At 36.8% G+C, this 24,894-nt stretch overlaps 2 protein-coding genes across 2 annotated transcripts in view; both read right to left on the bottom strand.

Annotated features, from left to right (window-relative positions):
• The window catches only part of LOC127510414 (deleted in malignant brain tumors 1 protein-like), a 121,985-nt gene extending 114,283 nt beyond the window's left edge, over positions 1–7,702 (bottom strand). Inside the window, exon 1 of the mRNA XM_051889917.1 lies at positions 7,527–7,702. Coding sequence (XP_051745877.1) covers positions 7,527–7,584 — 58 coding nt within the window. The 5' untranslated portion in view covers positions 7,585–7,702. The remainder of the gene's footprint in view (positions 1–7,526) is intronic.
• The window catches only part of LOC127511429 (scavenger receptor cysteine-rich type 1 protein M130-like), a 264,217-nt gene that overhangs the window by 117,465 nt on the left and 121,858 nt on the right, over positions 1–24,894 (bottom strand). The window lies entirely within an intron of this gene.

Below are 24,894 nucleotides of genomic sequence, written 5' to 3'. Positions count from 1 at the left end.
AGTATGGAGATTCAGAGGGAGGAATATAAAGAGCACATAAGAACACATCTTTTGTTGTTTGGATAAGGTGCTTGTTGATTTTGAGCCAGATGTGTGATTCTTCTTTTTTAACTGTTTGGATGTATTTATCGATTTCTTGTTTGTGTCAGATTATGATGCCCCCTGAATCTCTCCCACGTGTGATTCTTTCATGCTTTCTAGAGGATAGAGAGGTTTCACAGTATCCTGAGGGACAAAGAGTGATTTTATCAGTTCTGCGCCAAGTTTCCTGTGGTATTATGTCCATGTTTGATATGTTTTTTTTTTTAAATCTAAGGTTTTGGTTTTGTAACCAAAACTGGATGAATGAATACCCTGTATGTTCCACATTGTAATAATTAATGATCTCATTCATTTTCAAGTTTAACAATTCCACAATCTTAATAGTGCTCTAGAGTAATACAAACCTAGTATAACATAGTATCAATATATACGTGTAAGTTTTTTTTTTTTTTTTTTTTAAATATATTGTATCTATCTCTTTTACTCAGGACTGATGTTCCAGCTGTGTGCATATAAGTTTGAGAAAGAAAGGAGAAAAAAGAAAAAATACATTTCGATCATCGTTTACATGATCGATCGTCGCTGTCAAGGTCGAGTACTCGGTCGCTGTTGCACATCCCTATTAGTTCCCTGAGCTCCACCATCTCTACCTCTTGTAGGGAGAGACTGTTTCTGATCTGAATGACAGACTGCTCCAGCTATGAATCGCAGTCAGCAGGGTTAGGCTCCGCCCCCTCCAGCCCCTCTCTTGAGCTCTGGGCTTCACAGTCTCCTGCAGCTCCTTTCTCAGCCTCTGCCAGAGCTTTTAGGCTGGTAAAGTTTGCCTGGACAGAGCTGAGGCATGCTTCAGTCTCCTGGAACATTATGGTTCCATTATGGTAGATGTTTACAGTTAGAAATGCCTTGTTAATGTCATTTTCTTCATACATTTGAATTTGTCTGCCATTACAGATGCCCAGTTTTCTGTAACTTTTGTAATATTTACAGATTACTGTGTGCCAAATATTACAGTCTGTTGTGTAGAGGAGCAGATTAGTGATGATGGCTCTGTCCCCTTTTTGTGAAACGTCTGCCATTAGAGTCTCTGGGTTGTTCTTCAGCAGGCTGTATTTATAGGCTTTCTTGTCCTTTGCACTCTTGATGGTCTGTGGATATGTGATGGAGTTTTAAATACAGTGTAGATGGAGACTCAGTCTTGCCTGTTATTTGGATGTGAATTGATTCCTTCTGTTTTGTCCAATTTTCCTCCAGTTCTTCTCCCGACTGTACTGTTTCAGTTTTTTCTTTTTTTTTTTTTGTCTTAATATACCTCTTGCTTTTATCTTCTGTCTGATATATGTTTTGTTAGGTTTGCCTTACTCCAGAGGTGAAAAAAATTGTATAATTTCAAGAGCTTGTGTGGATTATGACCTGCTACTGCTTCTTCAGTTTAGAACACACTTTAGAAAAGTCTCAAAAAGTCTTTTCTCTCTCTCTCTCTCTCTCTCTCTCTCTCTCTCTCTCTCTCTCTCTCTCTCTCTCTCTCTCTCTCTCTCTCTCTCTCTCTCTCTCTCAATATCTGACATATATGAGTAGTACGAGGGCTTTTCAGTGCATTCGTTGCTATAATATTCTCTATTAAAGGATACGCTCCTCGCACTTCGCCCACCCATCACACCAGAACGGTTTTCGCAACCAGGCTGAAAAGAATTACACTTTTTGCCCGGAAGGCATATCGTTTCATACAGTCATGTGACCACGATAATATCGAGACAATTTTGCTATCATCCAAACCCTAACCCTATACCACGATATTGATAATATCGTTACATCCCTAGTCACAACAAATTCATGGACAATCAGTTCATGGACAATCATACTCACCTGAACAGATGACACCGGCATCATAATTGTGAGTACAGGAATTTATGCTCCATCCTGATGACCCACAGTTCTTCAGTGTAGACTCTGATCCAATACATAAAACACCACTCATCCAGATTGGTCCTGATCCTGGTCCAAAATGAGCATCACCCAGAGCATCTACAGGTTCTCCACAGTCCAGCTCTCTACACACCACTGCAGCATCAGCCAAATCCCAGGATTTATGACACACTGTTCCCCATTGACCTCTATGAAGAACCTCCACTCTACCAGCACAGCGACTGTTACCACCAACCAACCTCACATTCTTTTTATCTAAGTGACAGAAAAATACAGATAAAGACTATGGGTGCATCTCTACAAGCACACTAGTTCACATATAATTGTGTACACAAATTCAGGCACTGGTAAAGCACACTGGCTCACTACACATTTGGACACTGAATGTTCAATTTCTGGTGACATGACTGGGTGCTTGTGTTGTCACCCCTGGTGTTTATTAACAACACACAGGACCAATATGTTTATGACTTTTTTTTTAATGCTGTTTAAAGTATGTCATGAAATATACTTTGATGGTTGTTATATGTATGCGACATTTTAGCCAAATTTGAATTATAAATATTAACTAGACTGTTCACTGCCTATCTACTGATGTTTATGCTGACATTTCATTAAATAATGGTTTGTCTTCTATCGCATGTCATGATGATATTGTGCTGATATTGTGTTGGCTTGTGCGATTTGTTTTGCACTTAAGAATTTCCATTAAGGGAACATAGTGAGCATCTGGTTTTTGGAGTGCATTGTCAGATTTTTAGGGAGTGAACATTCCAGTGCACTCAAAGGATTTTGTGATTGAGGCCCTTAAAATGGCTGGCACCCTGCTCAGTGTTCTGACTACTGAACTAGGGAGCTGACTGAGACGCACCCTATGAGTAAAAGGTATATTACTATCATATTATTTTAACTCACCAGCACAGAACAGCCTCTGGTAATTATCATGTGAACAGCTGCTTTTGTGTAAGGATGTTGGACAGAATTGAATCTGAGACTCATTTCCTCTGCACTGAATCTCTTGTGTCCACATCTGAGCATCTCCTTTGCCAAAAGCATCTTCTCCCAGCACCTGTACAGGAGCCCCACAGTCCAGCTCTCTACACACAACCTCTGCATCCTGCTGGTCAAAGGCAGCAGCACACACTGAAACCCACAACTGATCATGAAGAACTTCAATTCTCCCAGAGCAGCTGGAGTTTCCAATAAGCCTGACACCTGAAGTAGCAAGAGATAAGAAACGTTTCAGTTCTGTTTGCTATCTTTGTAATTCTTGTCATTATCGTTCTACCACAAAGCTTGTTAATGTGAAAGGAGTAAAATAATCAAATTATTTGTTTTATGGAACATAAAAAGGGGAATTTTACAGAATATCCTAGTACTCTTTTCAATATAATGAAAGTAAAATAATAAATATAAATGTTGTGCTCCACAGAACAATGGCATATAGGTTTGAAAAGACAATATAGTAAATGATGCCTAAATTTTCATTTTTTGAACTATACTTTTGCAGCAGGTGGATTATAAGTGATATAAAAACAGGGCAGGGTTTGGAGCAGTTTACCTGAGCAGATGACTCCTGCATCTTTTGTATGATCACAGTCATAAAAACCCCAATTTACTGTTCCACAGTTCTTCAGTGTAGATTCTGATCCAGAACATAACTTTTGATTTGTCCAGATTGGTCCTGATCCTGGACCAAAGTGAGCACCACCCAGAACATCTACAGGTTCTCCACAGTCCAGCTCTCTACACACCACTGCAGCTTCAGCCATATCCCAGAAAAGATCACACACTGTTCCCCACTGACCTCTATGAAGAACCTCCACTCTACCAGCACAGCGACTGTGACCACCAACCAACCTCACTCTCATAATGTCTATATAATGAATAAAGAAGGAGTAAAGACATATGGACAAAGGGAAAGAATGAGGGAAAAGTATCACACAAAGAGAATAAAATTAATGAACATTTAGTGTAGTTTTTGGGAACATTAACTGATTTCAGTTTATTAAAAAAATGCTCAAACCTGCACACACCAAGCCAACATCATTTTCATATGAACAGGTGTTTTTATGAGATGGTGATGTTGGGCAGAGGTGAATCTGAGACTCATTTCCTCTGCACTGAATCTCTTGTGTCCACATCTGAGCATCTCCTTTTCCAAAAGCATCTTCTCCCAGCACCTGTACAGGAGCCCCACAGTCCAGCTCTCTACACACAACCTCTGCATCCTGCTGGTCAAAGGCAGCAGCACACACTGAAACCCACATCTGATCATCAAGTATCTCTAACCTCCCAGAGCAGCGAGAACCTCCAACCAGCCTGACTTCTGAAAGAACAACACAGGAAAGAACAAAATTTGAAGTTACAGAACTTCAACAATGAGTCAGTCATATAATCAATAGATTAGTCATATAATGAGAAATCATATTTTCCTTTATCTTCTAAAATAAAATATATTTACTTGAAAACATATTAAATGTCAACAAAACTTTGTCCAGTCCAAAAAGCCCTTGAAAGTAAGATACAAAAATGGCTCATGTAGAAAAAAGCATATAGTTATTGTTACTGTAAAAATCTGCCCACATTTTCATGTCAACAATATCTGAATCCTTTCAGAGCATTACATTAAAATGTAGAGTTAGAAACAAGCTTCTAACGTTTATTTTTAACAAGGTCCCTGATTATTACAGCCTAATTTAACAGTTTGTGTGGTAAAAAGAAGATGGAAAATGCTCACGAAAAATTAAATTATGACTGCTTTTGGTGCAATTGTTTTGTACATTAAGACAGGATTTTTAGCTTTAGCTTACCTGAACAAATGACTAGAGCGCTCTTATTAAAACACACATCAGGATCAACTGGTTTTAAGAATCCACATTTCTTAAGTGTAGACTCTGAGCCAGTACACATTGCATTTTTCATCCAAAACAGTTTTAATCCCAGTCCAAAATGAGCATCACTCAGAGCATCTACAGGTTCTCCACAGTCCAGCTCTCTACACACCACTGCAGCATCAGCCAAATCCCAACCAACACCACACACTGTTCCCCACTGACCTCTATGAAGAACCTCCACTCTACCAGCACAGCGACTGTGACCACCAACCAACCTCACATTTACTATGTCTGTGAATGTAAGAGAAAAAGCAAGTGTAAATTTAAAATGTTATAATAAAATGAAATTAATGTGTTTTGTTGTAGTTTAAACTCTTACCAGTACACAGCAAACCAATGTTGTGCTCATGTGAACAGTTGTTTTCATGTGATGGTGATGTTGGACAGAGGTGAATCTGAGACTCATTTCCTCTGCACTGAATCTCTTGTGTCCACATCTGAGCGTCTCCTTTGCCAAAAGCATCTTCTCCCAGCACCTGTACAGGAGCCCCACAGTCCAGCTCTCTACACACAACCTCTGCATCCTGCTGGTCAAAGGCAGCAGCACACACTGAAACCCACGTCTGATCATCAAGTATCTCTAACCTCCCAGAGCAGCGAGAACCTCCAACCAGCCTGACTTCTAAATAAGCCAACACAGATCAACAAAAGCATGACTTATTTATGGGGCTTCAAGATAATGATTTGTATATAAATATGTACATTGTACATTGTACATATTGTTTGTCTTTTAATTAATAAATGATGTAAACACACACACAAAAACTAATATAAATATGAAATCTATTATTGAAGTCAACATTTTCAACATGGAAGCACAAAAAATCTTATAAAGATATGAATTTGAATATGTAAAATACTTTACCTGAGCAGATGACTCCAGCATCTTTAGTATGATCACAGTTGCTTTGACCCCATCCTAATGATGCACAGTTCTTCAGTGTTGACTCTGATCCCTTACACATGACATAACTCATCCAGATTGGTCCTGATCCTGGTCCAAAATGAGCATCACTCAGAGCATCTACAGGTTCTCCACAGTCCAGCTCTCTACACACCACTGCAGCATCAGCCAAATCCCAGAAATCACCACACACTGTTCCCCACTGACCTCTATGAAGAACCTCCACTCTACCAGCACAGCGACTGTGACCACCAACCAACCTCACATTCACACCGTCTAAATATTAAGCAGTAACAATGAGAGACATGAAGGGATGAGAGTTTAATTCATAGCATTACTAAGTGGGACAACTGCCAAAATGGGACACATCTGAATATTTAAAAGAACATTCAGAGTTCAATACTCCCTCTTTTTTATTAAAAGAAATGTGAAGCTTGTAATTTTATAACAGCATTTAAATAAATTATCCTAAAATTTTGTAAAACATTGTTACAGGGTTTTTACCATTACATTGTCATGGAAATAAAGCTGTCAAACTGGATATAAATTTGCACAGAAAAGGTTAGTAATTTTTTCCACACTAAAATCATGTTAACACACATATTGTTAATACGTCTTGTTTCTATATTATTGAGAGAGTGAGTATTTTAAAGTTTACAGATTGGCCCCATTCTCTTCCATTGTAAATGTTTTTTGTTTGTTTGTTTGTTTGTTTGTTTGTATGTTTGTATGTTTGTTTGTTTGTTTGTTTGTTTGTTTGTTTTTCTTAATGGAAGGACAAGAAAAAAAATGTGTGGTAAACAAAGTTATGCCACAAGTGATGTTAACTGAGCTTAAACTATATTAAACCTGGTGTATTCCTTTTATATTTATTTTTCCCCCTCTATATAGTTCTTCTGCAGCTGAGCTCTTGGTGTTGTGTAAGATCTAACATGGTAACCCTAAAAGACCTTTAGTTTTTTTTTTTTTTTTTTGTGTCTTGTTTCTCATGATCTTCATTTTCTTGAGATCTTGACATAATATAGCATTTCTGTTGCTGGATCGTTAATTAGCAAATTTTTCCTTTTTTTTTTTTTTGGTTTGTTTTTTGTTTGGTTTGTTTTTTTTTTATGTTCATGGGACTCACTCAAGCAAACATGTTTGTCACTAATATTTCCAAATGAATGTTTATCAAATCAGAACTCCAAATATATGATTAATTTTACTGCCACCCAGCTCGAGGGACTGAGATGCCTTCATGATTATAGAATGATGTTTGAAACATGACGAATTTGCAACCAGAGAAAAGGTGATCAATGTATGATTCTTTTTTTTTTTTTTTTTTTTTTTTTTTTTTTGAGACAACAGAATATTGAGACAAAATTTACGATGTTGATATCACCTGCAAAATTATTGCGATCACAAGACAACAAGGCAAAAACACAATAATAATAAATGGCCTTTTAGGGTTTCTGTAAATAACAAATAATAACATTATTTTGATAATGATATTATAATGAATAAAAAGAAGACCATCATGTAAAATTTATTTATGGCTCTTTATAATTGGGAGAAACAGAGAGAGAAAGACAGAGAATGAAAGAGAAAGAAAGGAAAAATTGCCTGTTAAACACAGAAGCACATTTAAAATATCGTGACAATGCGTTTACACAGACATAAAAAACACATTACAGTATAGTTTAATTTTAAGTGATTAAATAACAGTCTGACACCTTCATACCTAAAAATAACTTAATCTCTTTAACTTCATGTGTACTTACCAGCTGTGATGAGTTTTACAACTGTAGTCAGTAAAATGAGTGTCAGGCATCTCTCCATCTCTCTCTGCTTGATTAATTCAACATCCAGTTCAAGCTTCTCCGCACTGATGATACAGAAGTACAGGCATCCTCTCACACCCCTTAATGAGAGAGAAAGAGGTCCAACACCCTCCAATCACACTTGCTGTTACCTTATTAGACACAACAGAGGAAACCATCAAACAATTCAGTGACAAATCAGACGAGGCTTTTATGATTTTCTCCATATCAAAATTGTCAGTGCGGATGAACTCCTCCTCCTCCACACACACACACACACACACACACACACACACACACACACACACACACACACACACACACACACACACACACACACACACACACACACACTTGACTTACAGGAGACAGGAAACTCTCCAGTTTATTTACAGCATCAAAGCCCAACACCTGCAGAGACGAGATAAAAGCACTGATAACTAACTGTAAATGTCCTAAACACTGTCTATTAGTGTACATATGTTAACATTATATTAACATGTAATAAACTAAACTCTGTAAAATGAATACTCTTTTACAAAACCATTTAAGTATATGTTTATTAAGAGCACAGCACACAAGTAAGCCCTTATTACACTAATGACAGGCAGAAAAAAAAAAATAATAATAATTTTGTGAAACATTTTATCTATATCTCAAAATATTTCCTGTAACTAATGTGAAATTTATTTAACTGCACAAAAGTGTTTTCTTTTAGATGACCCAGAAAAAAAAAAAAAAAACAATTTTCAGTGAAGATGAGCATGTTGTTCACCTTGTGACCAGCAGAGAGAGCCAGTGAACTACATTTCTGCTAAAGCACCTTGTTTTGCACATTCATACTTCCACAGGCTAACACTGTATATTTGAACAATTAAATAAATGAACCTCCACAGATATTACAATGATAGAAAATGTAGCTTTGATAGCATCAGTGGTATTTCACACATTAAAATAGTGAACAGCGAAACAGATACTAAATAAAGATGAAGATGAAGAAGGCATAACGTGAGAAAATGGCATAACATATTTCAAATAAACCCTCTCCTAAACATTATATATAAGGTCGGTCCTGAGAGTCTCAGTCCTGCAGAGTTTAGCTTCAACCCTGATAAAAACTCACCTGCCTAAAGCTTTCTAGCAACCCTTCAGACCTTGATTAGCTTGTTCAGGTGTGTTTGATTAGGGTTGAAGCTGAACTCTGCAGGACTGTGGCTCTCCAGGACCAACATTAGCCACACCTGGTATAAACTAACTGTGTTTGGTTTTAAATGGCAGTCATACGGTCTCTTCCTCTCCAAACTTTAGTGGTTCTTGTCCAGAATGTGACACTATCCCCCGGTTTCACAGACAAGGCTTAAGCTAGTCCTAGACTAAAATGCATGTTTGAGCTGTTTTAACTGAAAGCAACTTGCATTGTTTTGTCTGAAGATGCACACCAGAAATGTTTTTTTTTTTTTTTTTTTTTTCTATTGTACGTTTCTAAAAGCTACTGAAATATCCTAATTGAACTAAGGCTTAATCCTGGCTTAGGCTAAGCCCTGTATGTGAAACCGGGCCTATGTTGTCTAAAGCTACTTAGAAGAACAATTACAATGTTTACCACACATGCATAAGTGATTTGTCTTATAATGTTATATATATCTTAAATTTTAAAGTGAGAAAGATTGAGAAAAAAAAAAAACAAGCAAATATGTTAAAGAAACATATACATAAGTATATTTTCATTTATTTATTTAGCATACACGTTTAAGTGAGATACAGAGAAACAACAGTGAATGAGTGGTTTAAAGTTGAACAGTCGTGATTTGAGGTCAGTAAGATTTTATTTGAAACAAAATTAATTTTACTCAGCAAGGACGCATTGTTTAAAATGACAGTAAAGTCATTTAAAATGTTACAAAATATTTCGTTTCAAATAAACATTTAAACTTTCTTTTCAAAGAATCCTGAAAAAATATTTCATATTTAATTCATTATTCTGTTTGCTTCCAATTCCCCCCTCCCTCTCCCTCTCTCTCTCTCTCTCTCTCTCTCTCACACACACACACACACACACACACACACACACACACACACACACACACAATTATACAAATTAACTGGTGTGGCTGTATAACAGTATGGTACAATTGAACCAGAAGACTCGAATAAGAGGCAATCAGGAAATCAAGTTGATTAATAAAGCATTCCTGTTCATTTTTGTTCAATTTTGATGTTATGTGTAACAAAATGTCTTTCTCTGTGTTCAGGTTTGACTAATAAAATGAATGCAAAAACTGACACTTCAACATTGCAAAAAAAAATAAAAATAATAATAATAATAAAAATAAATAAATAAAAATTTAAACCTTTACAAAGAGCTGTATGCAATACAGATTGTTTCAAAGCAGGAAATAATGATTCAATTATGCAAACAGAATTCAATTCTACTGTAAAGCAGCTCTAGAAAGACAACAGTTCAGTGCTGATTCAGTTCGGTTTAATAACTGTGTAAAGTTCATCAATTATGGAATGAGTTCAATAAAGCAATAAAGCAGAAAACATTGATGTCATCATCCAGCAGTTCAGTCTGATAGTGTCAGTGCAGTCAAATCAATAATATTGTTGAATATTAAGTGTCCCCAACTACGCAAGCCAAAAGGTGACAGTGGTGACAACTCCACTGGTGACAGAAATGGAGAAAAACAAAAGGTAACACTTTATTTTAAGGTCTTTTAACTAGTTACTTATTGGCATGCATATTACTGGAATATTGGCTATTTATTAGTACTTATTAAGCAGATATTAATACCTTATTCTGCATGACCTTATTCTACGTTTCTAATCCTACCCAATATCTAAACTTAACAACTACCTTACTAACTATTAATAAGCAGTAAATTACGAGTTTGAGAGAAAAGTCGTAATTAATAGTTTATATGTGTTCCCAAAAAAAAAAAAAAGTCTTGAAGGAATCAGGCTCAGTTGGGGGACCAGTCCTCCTCTGACCAGAAGAATGAACAAGGTGTGGTTATGATTCCAGACTGCATCACATGTCAGATTGTGGATTGATCATTCAGAATATTCCATCCAGTTCCTTCTGCTTGAAGATCAGCTACATCTGTGCCGATAGCTTGAGCGAATTATAACACGCACACACACGCACACACGCACACGCACACACACACGTTAGAGGTAAAACATAGTCACACATAATTTGGGAGACTTTGAAGATTTCAGAGAGAGGAAGCATCTCATGTTATATTCAGCATCAGACCCAAACACCTGCTGATACAGACACTGATAACTGCTCAATTCAAACATTATAACAAGTAAATATATATTAATGTTGAATATATATATTTTTATAAATGTATATTTTAATTTTCAGGACTGAATTTTATTAATTATGACAAAACATCACTTTCATCCCAAATTAATTAAAGCTAAATTTGCAACCCTGTTACCCATTCTAGCATAGTTCATTTATTATTATTTCATTTTATAAATTTAATGTTTATTGTTAGAAAAACCCATAAATCAGGCTTCATTCACTATAGCACTCAGAACTTAGCAGCCTCGGGCAATGTTTATGTGCATTGAATGTGGCAGTGTACGATACTCACCCATTATTATGAATATTATTATGCATACATAAATAATGATGATCAACAAGAAGCATTTGATATATAATATATACAATATAACAATAATAACAAACATGCATTTGTTAATGAGCCCATAATTATAAAAACATTATTTTAACTCCTATAACCTGTAAATTAAGAACTTACAGGAACACATTATTATTATTATTATTATTATTATTATTATTATTATTATAACAAGTATATGATGAACCCAATATTTAATAATAATAATTTTACTGATATACATTACTTTTAGCCTTTCTGTAATGCATGATTAAGATTGCTAATCATGGCATTAATCATGTTCTAATATCGCTGTGTAATGAGAGTTGACCCAGAGAAATAGTTTCCTACATCCTAGTGCTACTTCAGTTTCTCTCATAATACTCTGCTGCCTCTTTTCACATCAACACAAGATAGAATAATTAATTAATATTAAGTTAAAAAAAAAAATAAAGTAAAATCAATATGTCCATGTTTAGCAAGCAACTGTGGAATAAGCAGAATAATGTACAGTCAGCTGGTCATTATCACAAAATAAACCCTCAGAGGGTGATCAGTGATGATCAAACAAGTAGAATCCACCTGCAATCCGCCTGACGCAAAAGTGTGCAGATGTAGCCATGTGAATGTTTGACAGACACACACACACACCTGAGCATATGAGCAGCGCTGAACACCACGTCAAACTCAGAACTGTCCTGCTCTGCAGCTTTCTGAGCCTTTACTGCTGCAATCAAGATAATGAATCAGATATTCTTAAAAGAGTTCATTAGATTAAACCTGAAGCCATGATGATTCATTAATGGTAGAAAAGTATGTTCAACATATCTTAGAAAAAAAATGTAGATTAAAAATGAAGTTGTGTGACTCACCCATTACCATTACTGTCCATTCATGATGACATCTTCATAATTCTCTGGTCTGGTGTATCCACTACACACACACACACACACACACACACACTCAACATAAGTTCTTAAATATAACTTTAAGCTAATAAAATAACATTTTATCTGAACTTGTCTTCACCTTAAAGAAATAGGGTGTAAAAAGAGCAAAATCAAACAAACAAAAACCCACCTTTTTCAGTACCATAGGTCTGTCCACTGGTAAAAAAAAAAAAAAAACTCTTGGATTTCAAAAATATCTTCATTTGTGTTCAGAAGATGAACAAAGGTCTTACGGTGTTTGGAACGACACGAGGGACAGTGATTAATGACAGAAATGTAATTTTTGGGGGAACTAATGCTTTAAACTGCCAAATACACACAAGGTTATCTCAAAAACACAATGTTCACATAAACACAGTCTGTTATGATTGTGAACGTAAACAGCAGGGACAGAAATTGCATGTGTATATTAGATCTGTGGAGCATTCCCTTCAAAAATAACACCAATCCACTGCGTCTTCAGTGGATCATATGTTGGGAATAAATGAAGACTGCTATGTTTAGTGATGGATGCTTTTGAAATGCGCTTCGTGAGGCTTCAAAACCTTTGCAAATCATTTGTTCTGAATCAGCAGGTCCGAGCTCATATTAAACTGCCAAAGTCATGTGATTTCAGTAAATGAGGCTTTCTTACATCACAACTGTTTCGAAAAATGTCAATAGTTCGCCATTACGGGCCATGAACTTGTGTCTGTATGGTTTTTACATGATCTCGGATCAGTTTTAAACATTTGTAGACATTTAATGACAAATTTATAGTATAAAATGAAGAGTTGTATCACTCTAAAAAAAAAAAAAAAAAAAAAGTGCTATATTGCACTAAAAGTGGTTCTTGGATCGTAATCATAGGGGAACCACTTTTGATGCTATGTAGCACCATATCTATCACCTTTGTCAAATGGTGCTATGTAGAACCCATAAGATTTCCCATTTATTTCATTTATTTATTATGATAACCCATTTATTTCTTCAACAAAAATGGTGCTAAACAGCACCAACAGTGGTTCTTTGGCTCATAAAGAACATTTAAATGGGCTTAACAGGTTCTTTGTACAACAGTGGTGCTATATAGCACCTTAACCACCCCAAAGAACCACTGAAGTTGTTTTGTAAAAGCTGATTTCATGGATGTTTGAGCTGAGTTTTCGTTACATTTACATTGTTCTGACCAGCATGTGGCACTTCGGATGCTTCAAAACAGTGAATCATTTTGCGAATCAATTACCTAAATTGATTCAAAGTTTCAAAATACTTAATTTCTACCATAACTAATGTTCACTCTTATATCCAAAAACAAAACACCTCAATCGCTTACGAGACATTCTTGTCGCTACAGCTGCTCCGACGTCAAGACAATGGTGGACTGTGTACAACTCGCTCAGGGCGGTGTCTATTCTAACACAGCAGTGTCCATCAACAGTCGTGGGCAGGGCCTGTACAAAATAATGTCACTTTGTACAGAATCTGTGAACGGCTTGTTCTGAGACACTACTTATGATTTATGGGGATTAAAAAAAATGAGTGGGTGGATTTTTATCATTAAAGGGTGGTTGTGTACACACACTGCCAACACACATTTATGTTCAAACACCATATAAAAGGGAATTTTGCATATTAGGTCCCCTTTAAAGTGCTGACAAAGTCACCCAGGTGTCATGAGAGTGAATGTGGGAAAGGCAAAGTCTGACACCTGCAGAGAAGAGATGACAAACATTGACAATGACCCTGGCTTGAGGAGCACTGGGTGTTAATAATATGCTAAGAAAGAGAGACATAAAGGACAATAATCTGTTAATAACAAAACAATGTTTCACAGAAATGTATTGAACTTTTGCTTTTTGTGTACAAAAAAACAATGTGTTATAAATTGGAAGCAAATCTAAAACTAATCCATGAAACAAACAGGGTCTCTATTTGAAAAAGCTGTTATAAACACTGAAGGTTTCAGCTCACAGTGCAGACAGTCAGAAACTCCTTCGGCAGGACATAAAGTGAACATGCTTTTCTGATAATTTCTCACAGCTGCTGTTTGTAAACTTATTTCCAAAAGTAAATTCCAACAATTTTTAATAAAATATAAAAGTCCACCAGCAGTGGGTCTACATTTAAAATGGTGCTGGCGGCTTAAAGATAAAGAACTCATAAAATGTATAGCAAAAAAAAAAAAAAAAACATCTGGAAAAATATTAAAACATTTTTAAAGCAATGCATTTTTTTTTCTCAGAAATTATAGCTGAATTAGAAGATTTCAATACAAAGTGCAATATAAAACATTGCTGGACTGCAGGTAAAACATACAGTATACAGGATGATCTTAAACACTTTTCAGACCACTTAAACACTTTGATTTGAGGCGGTGTGTGTGGTTTGAGTTATACAGCCCTTCCATGTGTTCCTGGATCTTCCTCCACATCGTCATAGTCTGTTATTAGAAAACAAGAGCAAATTCATGTATCAACATGCTTTATAAAGAATTATAATGAACACAATGTTTTCAGTCCATTTAAATGAGCTATTGTGACAACAGAAGATGATAGAACAAGATGAATTGATAATATAAAGCTATTATAAAGGCTAAACCAAAATTATTCTGTTAAAAACGTGTCAATAACATACCAAACATGTCACTCAAATATTCCCCGACGTTCTTCACATCATCATACTCCTCCTGATCGCCCTCTGATATAAATGTGTCTAGTATTAATTACATGAAAATAGTCTTCATACTTTATATGCTACTATAATTTGAAGAAAAATAAGAAAAAAAAAAAAAAAGTTCTAATGTAGAAGTGTAAAATTTGAAACCCACACCTTTTTTATCATTGGAGAACTGCCGTACAGTGACGACATCATCATAGTTTTCTGCTGAGTCATACAACAAAATAATGAAAAATTAAATGCATCAATTAATGGACAAAATTTAGAATTTTGAAACTGTACATATGTATAATTAAAAACACAAACACACACACACAATATATGTATATATATATATATATATATATATATATATATATATATGAAAAACCTGTCGAATTAAAAGAAATAAACCTGTAGCATGATGTCTTCGTTCAGCATTGATTACATCATCATAATTCTCTGGTGTGTTTTGTTGCTCTACTAAATTATTTAAAAGGAAAAGGGAATAAACAGAAACTAATTCACAGGCCAAATAGGTGATTCTATTAAGTGAATTTCTGTGATCAGTTAACAAACTCACTGACCTGTTGGTCCTTCAGTGGTGGTTACATCATCATAGTAGTCAGTCTTCATTCCTACAGCAGATTTTGCTTTTGAAACGAAAATACATACATACACATTATTATTATTATTATTATTATTAATAATAATAAAACCTTATCTGAATTATGTGCTGAATGATTTATATAATTTATACTCTTCTAAGATAACTTAAGTGAATGTTTTTAATCATTTAACACACATATTTTTCTGTATGTAGTTTGTAACATAATTCTATTTCAGTCCTCTAACCTGAAAGAAGCTTATCAGCATCTTCATACCCAGAATGCTGTTCCGTAGAAAGGGCACTTCCTGTTGTGGAGTAGAACCATCAGACACGTTCACAATCACAAATCAGCCAAAATCCCCATATCATTTGGATCATATAGCACTAACCGTATATCAATACAAGTGACTCAAGCAAGGTACAAATGGATGCGATTTACTCCACTCACCCTCTGAATAAACTGATTACCCTGTTGATCTCCACAAATCAGATATTACGACATTTACTCACCCCTCTGAGTGAAGAGACTGTGTCTGTTAGTGGGTCTGTGATGAATCTCCTCATAAATGCCCTCAGTCGTGCTCCTGTGTCTCCTCTTAGAGAGAGCTGTGAGTGTAGACAGACAAACCTGCTGTCAGTTCACAACACATGACTGATCACACACTGAATAAGACACAATATGACAGTCTCTGGATCTCTCCTACCTCTCCTCATCACTCTGTTCTGCTGAATCAGTATAAGCAGTGGCACTAAGAGCAGTAAGAGCACAACTCCCAGTACAATCACAAGCACAGAGAGAGACGCTGCTGGAGGAGTTTGTGGACGAGAGACTGATGTTGAGCTCACTGTCTGAGAAACTGGAGGAGAAGCTGATGTTGTTGTGGCAGGAGTAGTGGACACTGACAAATCTGGTAAAACAGACACAAACACGTTCAAAATCAATATTAGCACTAAAATTGTCTAAAAATGAACAATATTCATCAGTGTTTTCTGTGACCTGCACAGGTGAGTCCAGCGTGCTCTTTGTGGGAGCAGTCAGTGTGGTTCTTCAGGGAGAGAGGACAGTCCCACAGGTGAATCTCATTCCCTCTGCACTCGACTCTGTTCAGCCACACAACACCTTCACCAGCACCAAAGGCTGAATTCCCATCAGCCCTCAGTGCTGCTCCACAACCCAGCTGTCTGCAGACCACCTGAGCATCGCTGATGTCCCACAGATCATCACAGACTGAGCCCCACACAGCGTTATGATACACCTCCAGCCTCCCAGAGCACCGGCCCTCCCCTCCACTCAGTCTGAGAGGAAGACGCTCTAAATCACAGACAAGTAGACATTATTATTGGCCAACATTTTATTGTTCTGTCAGAACAGCGACACCTACAGTGGTGTGTGATATTAATCCTCTTGGTTCCCCCAAACAAAATTACATGCATACATGACAAATGGCTGTTGTGATTTTTATGTTCTTCTACATCAAATGAACTTACCTGAACACTGTCTCTGATGTGGAGATGTGGAGCATGGCAAATAGCTTCTAGGGGACTCATGACTCTCCTGTTCTGTAATCACAAGTTAATTCAATATTATATTTAGTGCTGTCAATCAATAAAAAAATAAAAAAATAAAAATATTATTATTAATAATATTCATAATGGGGGGGGGGGGGGGGGGGATTAATTGCACCTAACATTAAAGTTTTTAATATATATTTTTCTATTGTAATTATTTCACATTTCACCTCCCAATGAATGTAGAAACATCATAAAGACAGTATATTTTAAACATTTGATCTAACAGGTAGGAAATATACAGAAATTGAATGAATTTATCAAACACTTCACATTCTTCACTGCATAAGTTATAAATTAAATATAGATTAAACCTTATCAAAGCTATAGTCAGAGCAGCGAGTTATTTTCTTTTTTTCTTTGATTAACATTAATGACAGACATCAGCAGGTTTATTAGGCATTTTGGCATAATTTTGTGTGTTTTTGTTCGTTCAAGTGTGAAAGAGAACTCAATGCGCCCGGCGCGCTGTCTGAAGCAGATTTCTGTGCGTGTGAGTCATGTGTGTGTCACACAAACAGGAGATTCACAGACAGCGTGCCAGTATTCACGCTTGAATGGTTTAAAAGCATTTGCATGAATAAAAGTGTGATCATATAATGTAACGCGAGCTAAAGGTTGACAGAAAAAATGGATGCTGCGTTAAATATTTTTAACACGTTAAATTGAACAAAATTGATTTAATGCGTTAAGTTTGACAGCCCTAATTATATAACTATATATACTGTATATATAACTATATTTTTCTATTTTAATATACTTTAAAATATTATTTATTTCTGTGATGCAAAGCTGAATTTTCAGCATCATTACTCCAGTCTTCAGTGTCACGTGATCCTTCAGAAATCATTCTAATATGCTGATTTGATACTCAGTTATTATCAATGTTGAAAACAGTTGTGTTGCTTAATATTTTTTTGGAACCTGTGATACTTTTTTCAGGATTCATTGATGAATAAAAGGTTAAAAAGAACAGCATTTATTTAAAATATAAATCTTTTCTAACAATATAAATCTTTACTATCACTTCTTATCAATTTAACACATCCGTGCTGAATAAAAGTATTAATTTCTTTCAAAAAAAAAGAAAGAAAAAAAATTAGTGACCCCAAACTTTTGAACAGTAGTGTATATTGTTACAAAAGATTTCTATTTTAAATAAATACTGATATTTTTTAACTTTTTATTCATCAAAGAATCCTGAAAAAGTATCACAGGTCATAAAATAATATTAAGCAGCACAACTGTTTACAACATTGATAATTAATCAGCATATTAGAATGATTTCTGAAGAATCATGTGACACTGAAGACTGGAGTAATGATGCTGAATATATATATATATATATATATATATACACACACACACACACACACACACAAACACACACACACACACACACACAGGTGCTGGTCATATAATTAGAATATCATCAAAAAGTTGATTTATTTCACTAATTCCATTCAAAAAGTGAAATTTGTATATTATATTCATTCCTTTCACACAGACTGATATATTTCAAATGTTTATTTCTTTTAATTTTGATGATTATAACTGACAACTAAGGAAAATCCCAAATTCAGTATCTCAGAAAATTAGAATATTGTAAAAAGGTTCAATATTGAAGACACCTGGTGCCACACTCTAATCACCTAATTAACTCAAAACACCTGCAAAGGCCTTTAAATGGTCTCTCAGTCTAGTTCTGTAGGCTGCACAATCATGGGGAAGACTGCTGACTTGACAGTTGTCCAAAAGATGACCATTGACACCTTGCACAAGGAGAGCAAGACACAAAAGTTCATTGCAAAAGAGGCTGGCTGTTCACAGAGCTCTGTGTCCAAGCACATTAATAGAAAGGCGAAGGGAAGGAAAAGATGTGGTAGAAAAAAAAAGTGTACAAGCAATAGGGATAACCGCACCCTGGAGAGGATTGTGAAACAAAATCCATTCAAAAATGTGGGGGAGATTCACAAAGAGTGGACTGCAGCTGGAGTCAGTGCTTCAAGAACCACTACGCACAGACGTATGCAAGACGGGTTTCAGCTGTCGCATTCCTTGTGTCAAGCCACTCTTGAACAACAGACAGCGTCAGAAGCGTCTCGCCTGGGCTAAAGACAAAAAGGACTGGACTGCTGCTGAGTGGTCCAAAGTTATGTTCTCTGATGAAAGTAAATTTTCCATTTCCTTTGGAAATCAGGGTCCCAGAGTCTGGAGGAAGAGAGGAGAGGCACACAATCCATGTTACTTGAGGTCCAGTGTAAAGTTTCCACAGTCAGTGATGGTTTGGGGTACCATGTCATCTGCTGGTGTTGGTCCACTGTGTTTTCTGAGGTCCAAGGTCAACGCAGCCGTATACCAGGAAGTTTTAGAGCACTTCATGCTTCCTGCTGCTGACCAACTTTATGGCGATGCAGATTTCATTTTCCAACAGGACTTGGCACCTGCACACAGTGCCAAAGCTACCAGTACCTGGTTTAAGGACCATGGTATCCCTGATCTTAATTGGCCAGCAAACTCGCCTGACCTTAACCCCATAGAAAATCTATGGGGTATTGTGAAGTGGAAGATGCTATATGCCAGACCCAACAATGCAGAAGAGCTGAAGGCCACTATCAGAGCAACCTGGGCTCTTATAACACCTGAGCAGTGCCACAGACTGATCGACTCCATACCACGCCGCATTGCTGCAGTAGTTCAGGCAAAAGGAGCCCCAACTAAGTATTGAGTGCTGTACATGCTCATACTTTTCATGTTCATACTTTTCAGTTGGCCAAGAGTTCTAAAAATCCTTTCTTTGTATTGGTCTTAAGTAATATTCTAATTTTCTAAGATACTGAATTTGGGATTTTCCTTAGTTGTCAGTTATAATCATCAAAATGAAAAGAAATAAACATTTGAAATATATCAGTCTGTGTGTAATGAATGAATATAATATACAAGTTTCACTTTTTGAATGGAATTAGTGAAATAAATCAACTTTTTGATGATATTCTAATTATATGATCAGCACCTGTGTATAAATATATATATATAGAGAGAGAGAGAGAGAGAGAGAGAGAGAGAGAGAGAGTACTGTGCAAAAGTCTTAGGCCACCATTAGATGTTGTTTCAGCAATAGTATAATCACCGTATATAATTATTTCCCAGTCTCTTTATTAGAATATAACCATAAAATACAGGAAATTTGTATGCAGTATTAAAAAAAAAAAAAAAAAGACAGCTTCTATAAGCTAGATTGGCAAGTATTTAGTGAGCTCCACCTACACTTGAGCAATAGCAGGAACCGGCTCTCTTAAACCAAAACGGGATGGAAGAGGACTGGAAGGCCAAGAATATTTTCAAAATATGATGAGATGTTTCTTAGAGTTTCTTCTTTGAGAAAGGAGTCCAGGAGGTCACACTAAATACTGATTTTTGCTTAAAGAATCCATTTTGTTCAGATTTTTATTTTTTTTACATTTTGTTTACATATTTCCTTTGTTTTCTGTTTGTGTCTTAATAGAGAGACCGAAAAATAAATATGAATGGTCATAAAAACAAAGATGCCAAAACAACAAAGCTGGTGATGGCCTTAGTCTTTTGCACAGTAGCCTACTGTATATGTTGTTTATATACTCAGTAATGTTAATGGATTACCGTTGTATGTTTCAAGATGGAAAATACATCAGTCTTACCCAAACAGGTGATTTTGGCCACTTCATCTTCACCACAGTTATTCTGTCCCCAGGGTAAAGATGGACACTGCCACACATTTGAATCATGTGGGCGACATTTCACTTCATCCAGCCAGTTACGAGCTGATTCCAGTCTTGATGTAGAAGCAGACAAAACACCAGATCTTCCACAGTTCAGCTCTTGACAGATCAGACTCACTGTGTCCTCGCCCATCTGGTTCCAGCACACATTACCCCAGGATCCATTGTAGAAAACTTCCACATTCCCTTCACAGCTCTCAGTTAACCTGATCTCTTTAAACTCTAGATGAAAACATGAATGCTATATCAGCTCTTATCCAATTCATTTCAACCACTGGATGTTACATGTATACGAATGACTGAAATAAACCAAAAAGATGAAATTATAAATATTTTAAAAAGATAAAATTAGATTTTAAAAGTTAACAATTTTTCACAACTGAGTACTATTTACCTGAGCACACGACTCCTACATCCTCCTTGTGTTGACAGTCATGTTTTCCCCAGCCTGGAGAAGAGCAGCTCCACAGGGACGTCTCATTCCCCTCACACTCCACCTCATCCAGCCATATGGGTCCAGAACCAGGACCAAACCAGGCTGGTACCTGTTGGTTACTGAGGGCCACTCCACACTGCAGCTGTCTGCACACCACATGGGCATCTTTAATATCCCAGGAGTCATCACACACTGTCCCCCATGAGCCGCTGTGAAAAACCTCCAGCCTCCCTGCACAGCCTCCCCCAGAACCCACCAGCCTGATGGACCCGCGACCTGATATTCAGAGAAAGAAAAACACATCAGTGATCACCAACAACTGAAGAATCTGCCCAGATGTTGCTCTTCTCACCAAGGCAGGTGATCGACAGCTGTTGTGTGGAGCTGCAGTTAAGAATTTGTGGAGAGCTGCAGTTCCCCAGATGAGCTTCACTCCCAGAGCACTGGAAGCCCGTCACACACTCATGACTGTGTTCAGGACTGGATGAAGAGGAGCCGGAGAAGTTCAGCACAGAGCCGCAGCCCAGCTGTCTGCAGACCACAAAGGATTCAGTGAGACTCCAGGAGTCCAGCAGAACTCTCCTCCAGACCTGATGGATGGAAACTTCCACCTCCCCCTCACACTGTCTCTCTCCAGACAACCGCACCAGACCGTCACGAACAGCCAGAGAGGAACCTTAAGAGAAGTTCTTATTTTACTAAAATACAAATTGTGTTAGAACACAGTGAAAAAATTTTCATATATTATAGAGTTGTCCAGTAACATAATGCTCTCTGTGTCAAATAAGCTCACCAGAGCAGATGACTCCAACATCTCGTCTATGAGAACATTCAGCTCGACTCCATGAAGAGATGGAACATTCTGAGAGTTTTCTTTCATTCCCATCACAATCAAACACATCAGCCCAGATTTCACCACTTCCCTCTCCAAACCAGTCTGATCCCACCACAGACACAGCAATCCCACAATTCAGCTGTCTACAGATGACACTGGCAGCTCTCATATCCCAGCATGCATCACACACTGTGCCCCACTTATTGATAAACCGAAGCTCCACTCTTCCAGAACAAAAGTCTGAGCCGTTCATCAGTTTGGCCTCTGTGTAACCTGAATAAAGAACAGAGAAGTTAAAACAAAGTATAATGTAGCTGACAGAGAAAATATACTGTATCAAATACAAATGAAGAGACACTGAATATTTATACTTCACCAGAGCATATCAGGCCCACATTATTGTCACTGGTGCAGCTGTGTTTGTGTGATGATGATGTTGAGCAAAATGAAATATAAGATTCATTTCCTCTGCACTGAATCTCTTGTGTCCACATCTCCTCAGCGTCTCCTTTGCCAAAAGCATCTTCTCCCAGCACCTGTACAGGAGCCCCACAGTCCAGCTCTCTACACACAACCTCTGCATCCTGCTGGTCAAAGGCAGCAGCACACACTGAAACCCACGACTGGTCATCAAGTATCTCTAACCTCCCAGAGCAGAGGTGAGATCCGTTAACGAGTCTGGAAGCTTTATGACCTGTTCATATTACAGAAATGACAGTGCACAGTAGACAAATACAAAAATGCTTAATAGTTAAATGCAATAACCATACAAACATTTAGAGTTTTCCAAACAAAATATTCTTTTTGTCACAACTAGGGATGTAACAATATGATGATATTAAAATGATATTAAAATATCACAATACGATAATACCTCAATATAAAGTCCACGATACAAAATGTATTGTGATATTTTTTTTTTTTTTTTTAAATGAAAAGAAATGAAGTCTTGGAAAAAAGTACCATGAGTGTTAAACAGTGATGGGGTAGTCTAATGGGTTTTGGTATTTACCAATTGTATGTTCCATGTCGATAATTTTTTCATATATTTGGATTTGTTTTGGGTTCATGTTGTTTTTTATTCAGGGAATTCCAATTGTCCCAGAATTTGTTAGAATTTACAGATTCTTCAGTAATTTTTAGCTGATTTTGCATGCACTGTTCTCTCTTTTTTCTGAATGTATTTTTATACTGTTTAAGTTCCTCACAATATTGATGGTGCAAATCTGCATCATTTGGTTGTCTGTGTTTTTGATTTGATAACTGTCTTAATTTTTTCCTCATTGTTTTACAGTCTAAATCAAACCAGTTTTCATTATGTTGTTTTGTTTTATGGATTCTTAGAGGATTTGAGGTTAGATAAAGTTGTCAAATAATCAAATATATAATTTATGTTCTCCACAGCCAGATTTACTCCATCTCCATCATGAGGATAAATTCTGTTGAGGAAGTTGTCTATAAGTGATCATACTTTTGGATGGTCCATTGCTGTCACATACTTTTCTGTGCTGTTTTGCACCCATCTGTATGTCTCTCTAATGTTGTACAGCTTACTGGGCTGTGAATTTATGTTAGTATATTTTGTCCTTTTTAGATAAATTGTAATTTGGCTGTGATCTGATAGAGGTGTTAGTGGCTTGACCATGAATGCTCTGAAAGAGAATGGATCTAAATCTGTGATCATGTAGTCAACTGTTGAGCAACCATGAAATGAACTGTAGGTGTATCTCCCTAGAGAATCCCCTCTCATCCTGCCATTGACGAGGTACAAACCGAAGCTTTGACAGAGCTCGATCAGATGCTTCCTGTTTTTATTTACTTGGGCATCAGAGTTATATCTTGGGAAGTTTACAATGTTTTGTGGGAAGCTCTGTCCAAAAATATAGTAATTCCCATTATCTGTAGTATAGTCAGGAAGGGATCCTGTTCTGGCATTTAGATCCCCACAAATTAACACACTTCCCTGGGCCTGGAAGTGGTTAATTTGACTGTGGAGAGATTCAAAGATGTCCTCATTATAGTATGGAGATTCAGAGGGAGGAATAATAAGAGCACATAAGAACACATCTTTTGTTGTTTGGATAAGGTGCTTGTTGATTTTGAGCCAGATGTGTGATTCTTCTTTTTTTAACTGTTTGGATGTATTTATCGATTTCTTGTTTGTGTCAGATTATGATGCCCCCTGAATCTCTCCCACGTGTGATTCTTTCATGCTTTCTAGAGGATAGAGAGGTTTCACAGTATCCTGAGGGACAAAGAGTGACTTTATCAGTTCTGCGCCAAGTTTCCTGTAGTATTATGTCCATGTTTGATATGTTTTGTTTTTTTTTAAATCTAAGGTTTTGGTTTTGTAACCAAAACTGGATGAATGAATACCCTGTATGTTCCACATTGTAATAATTAATGATCTCATTTTTGTCAACAAGTTTAACAATTCCACAATCTTAATAGTGCTCTAGAGTAATACAAACCTAGTATAACATAGTATCAATATATACGTGTAAGTTTTTTTTTTAAATATATTGTATGTATCTCTTTTACTCAGGACTGATGTTCCAGCTGTGTGCATATAAGTTTGAGAAAGAAAGGAGAAAAAAGAAAAAATACATTTCGATCATCGTTTACATGATCGATCGTTGCTGTCAAGGTCGAGTACTCGGTCGCTGTTGCACATCTCTATTAGTTCCCTGAGCTCCACCATCTCTACCTCTTGTAGGGAGAGACTGTTTCTGATCTGAATGACAGACTGCTCCAGCTATGAATCGCAGTCAGCAGGGTTAGGCTCCGCCCCCTCCAGCCCCTCTCTTGAGCTCTGGGCTTCACAGTCTCCTGCAGCTCCTTTCTCAGCCTCTGCCAGAGCTTTTAGGCTGGTAAAGTTTGCCTGGACAGAGCTGAGGCA

Source organism: Ctenopharyngodon idella, chromosome 4 (genome assembly GCF_019924925.1).
Source record: "Ctenopharyngodon idella isolate HZGC_01 chromosome 4, HZGC01, whole genome shotgun sequence".
In the NCBI taxonomy this organism is placed as follows: Eukaryota; Metazoa; Chordata; class Actinopteri; order Cypriniformes; family Xenocyprididae; genus Ctenopharyngodon; species Ctenopharyngodon idella.
This window is presented reverse-complemented; position numbering and strand designations above follow the sequence as displayed.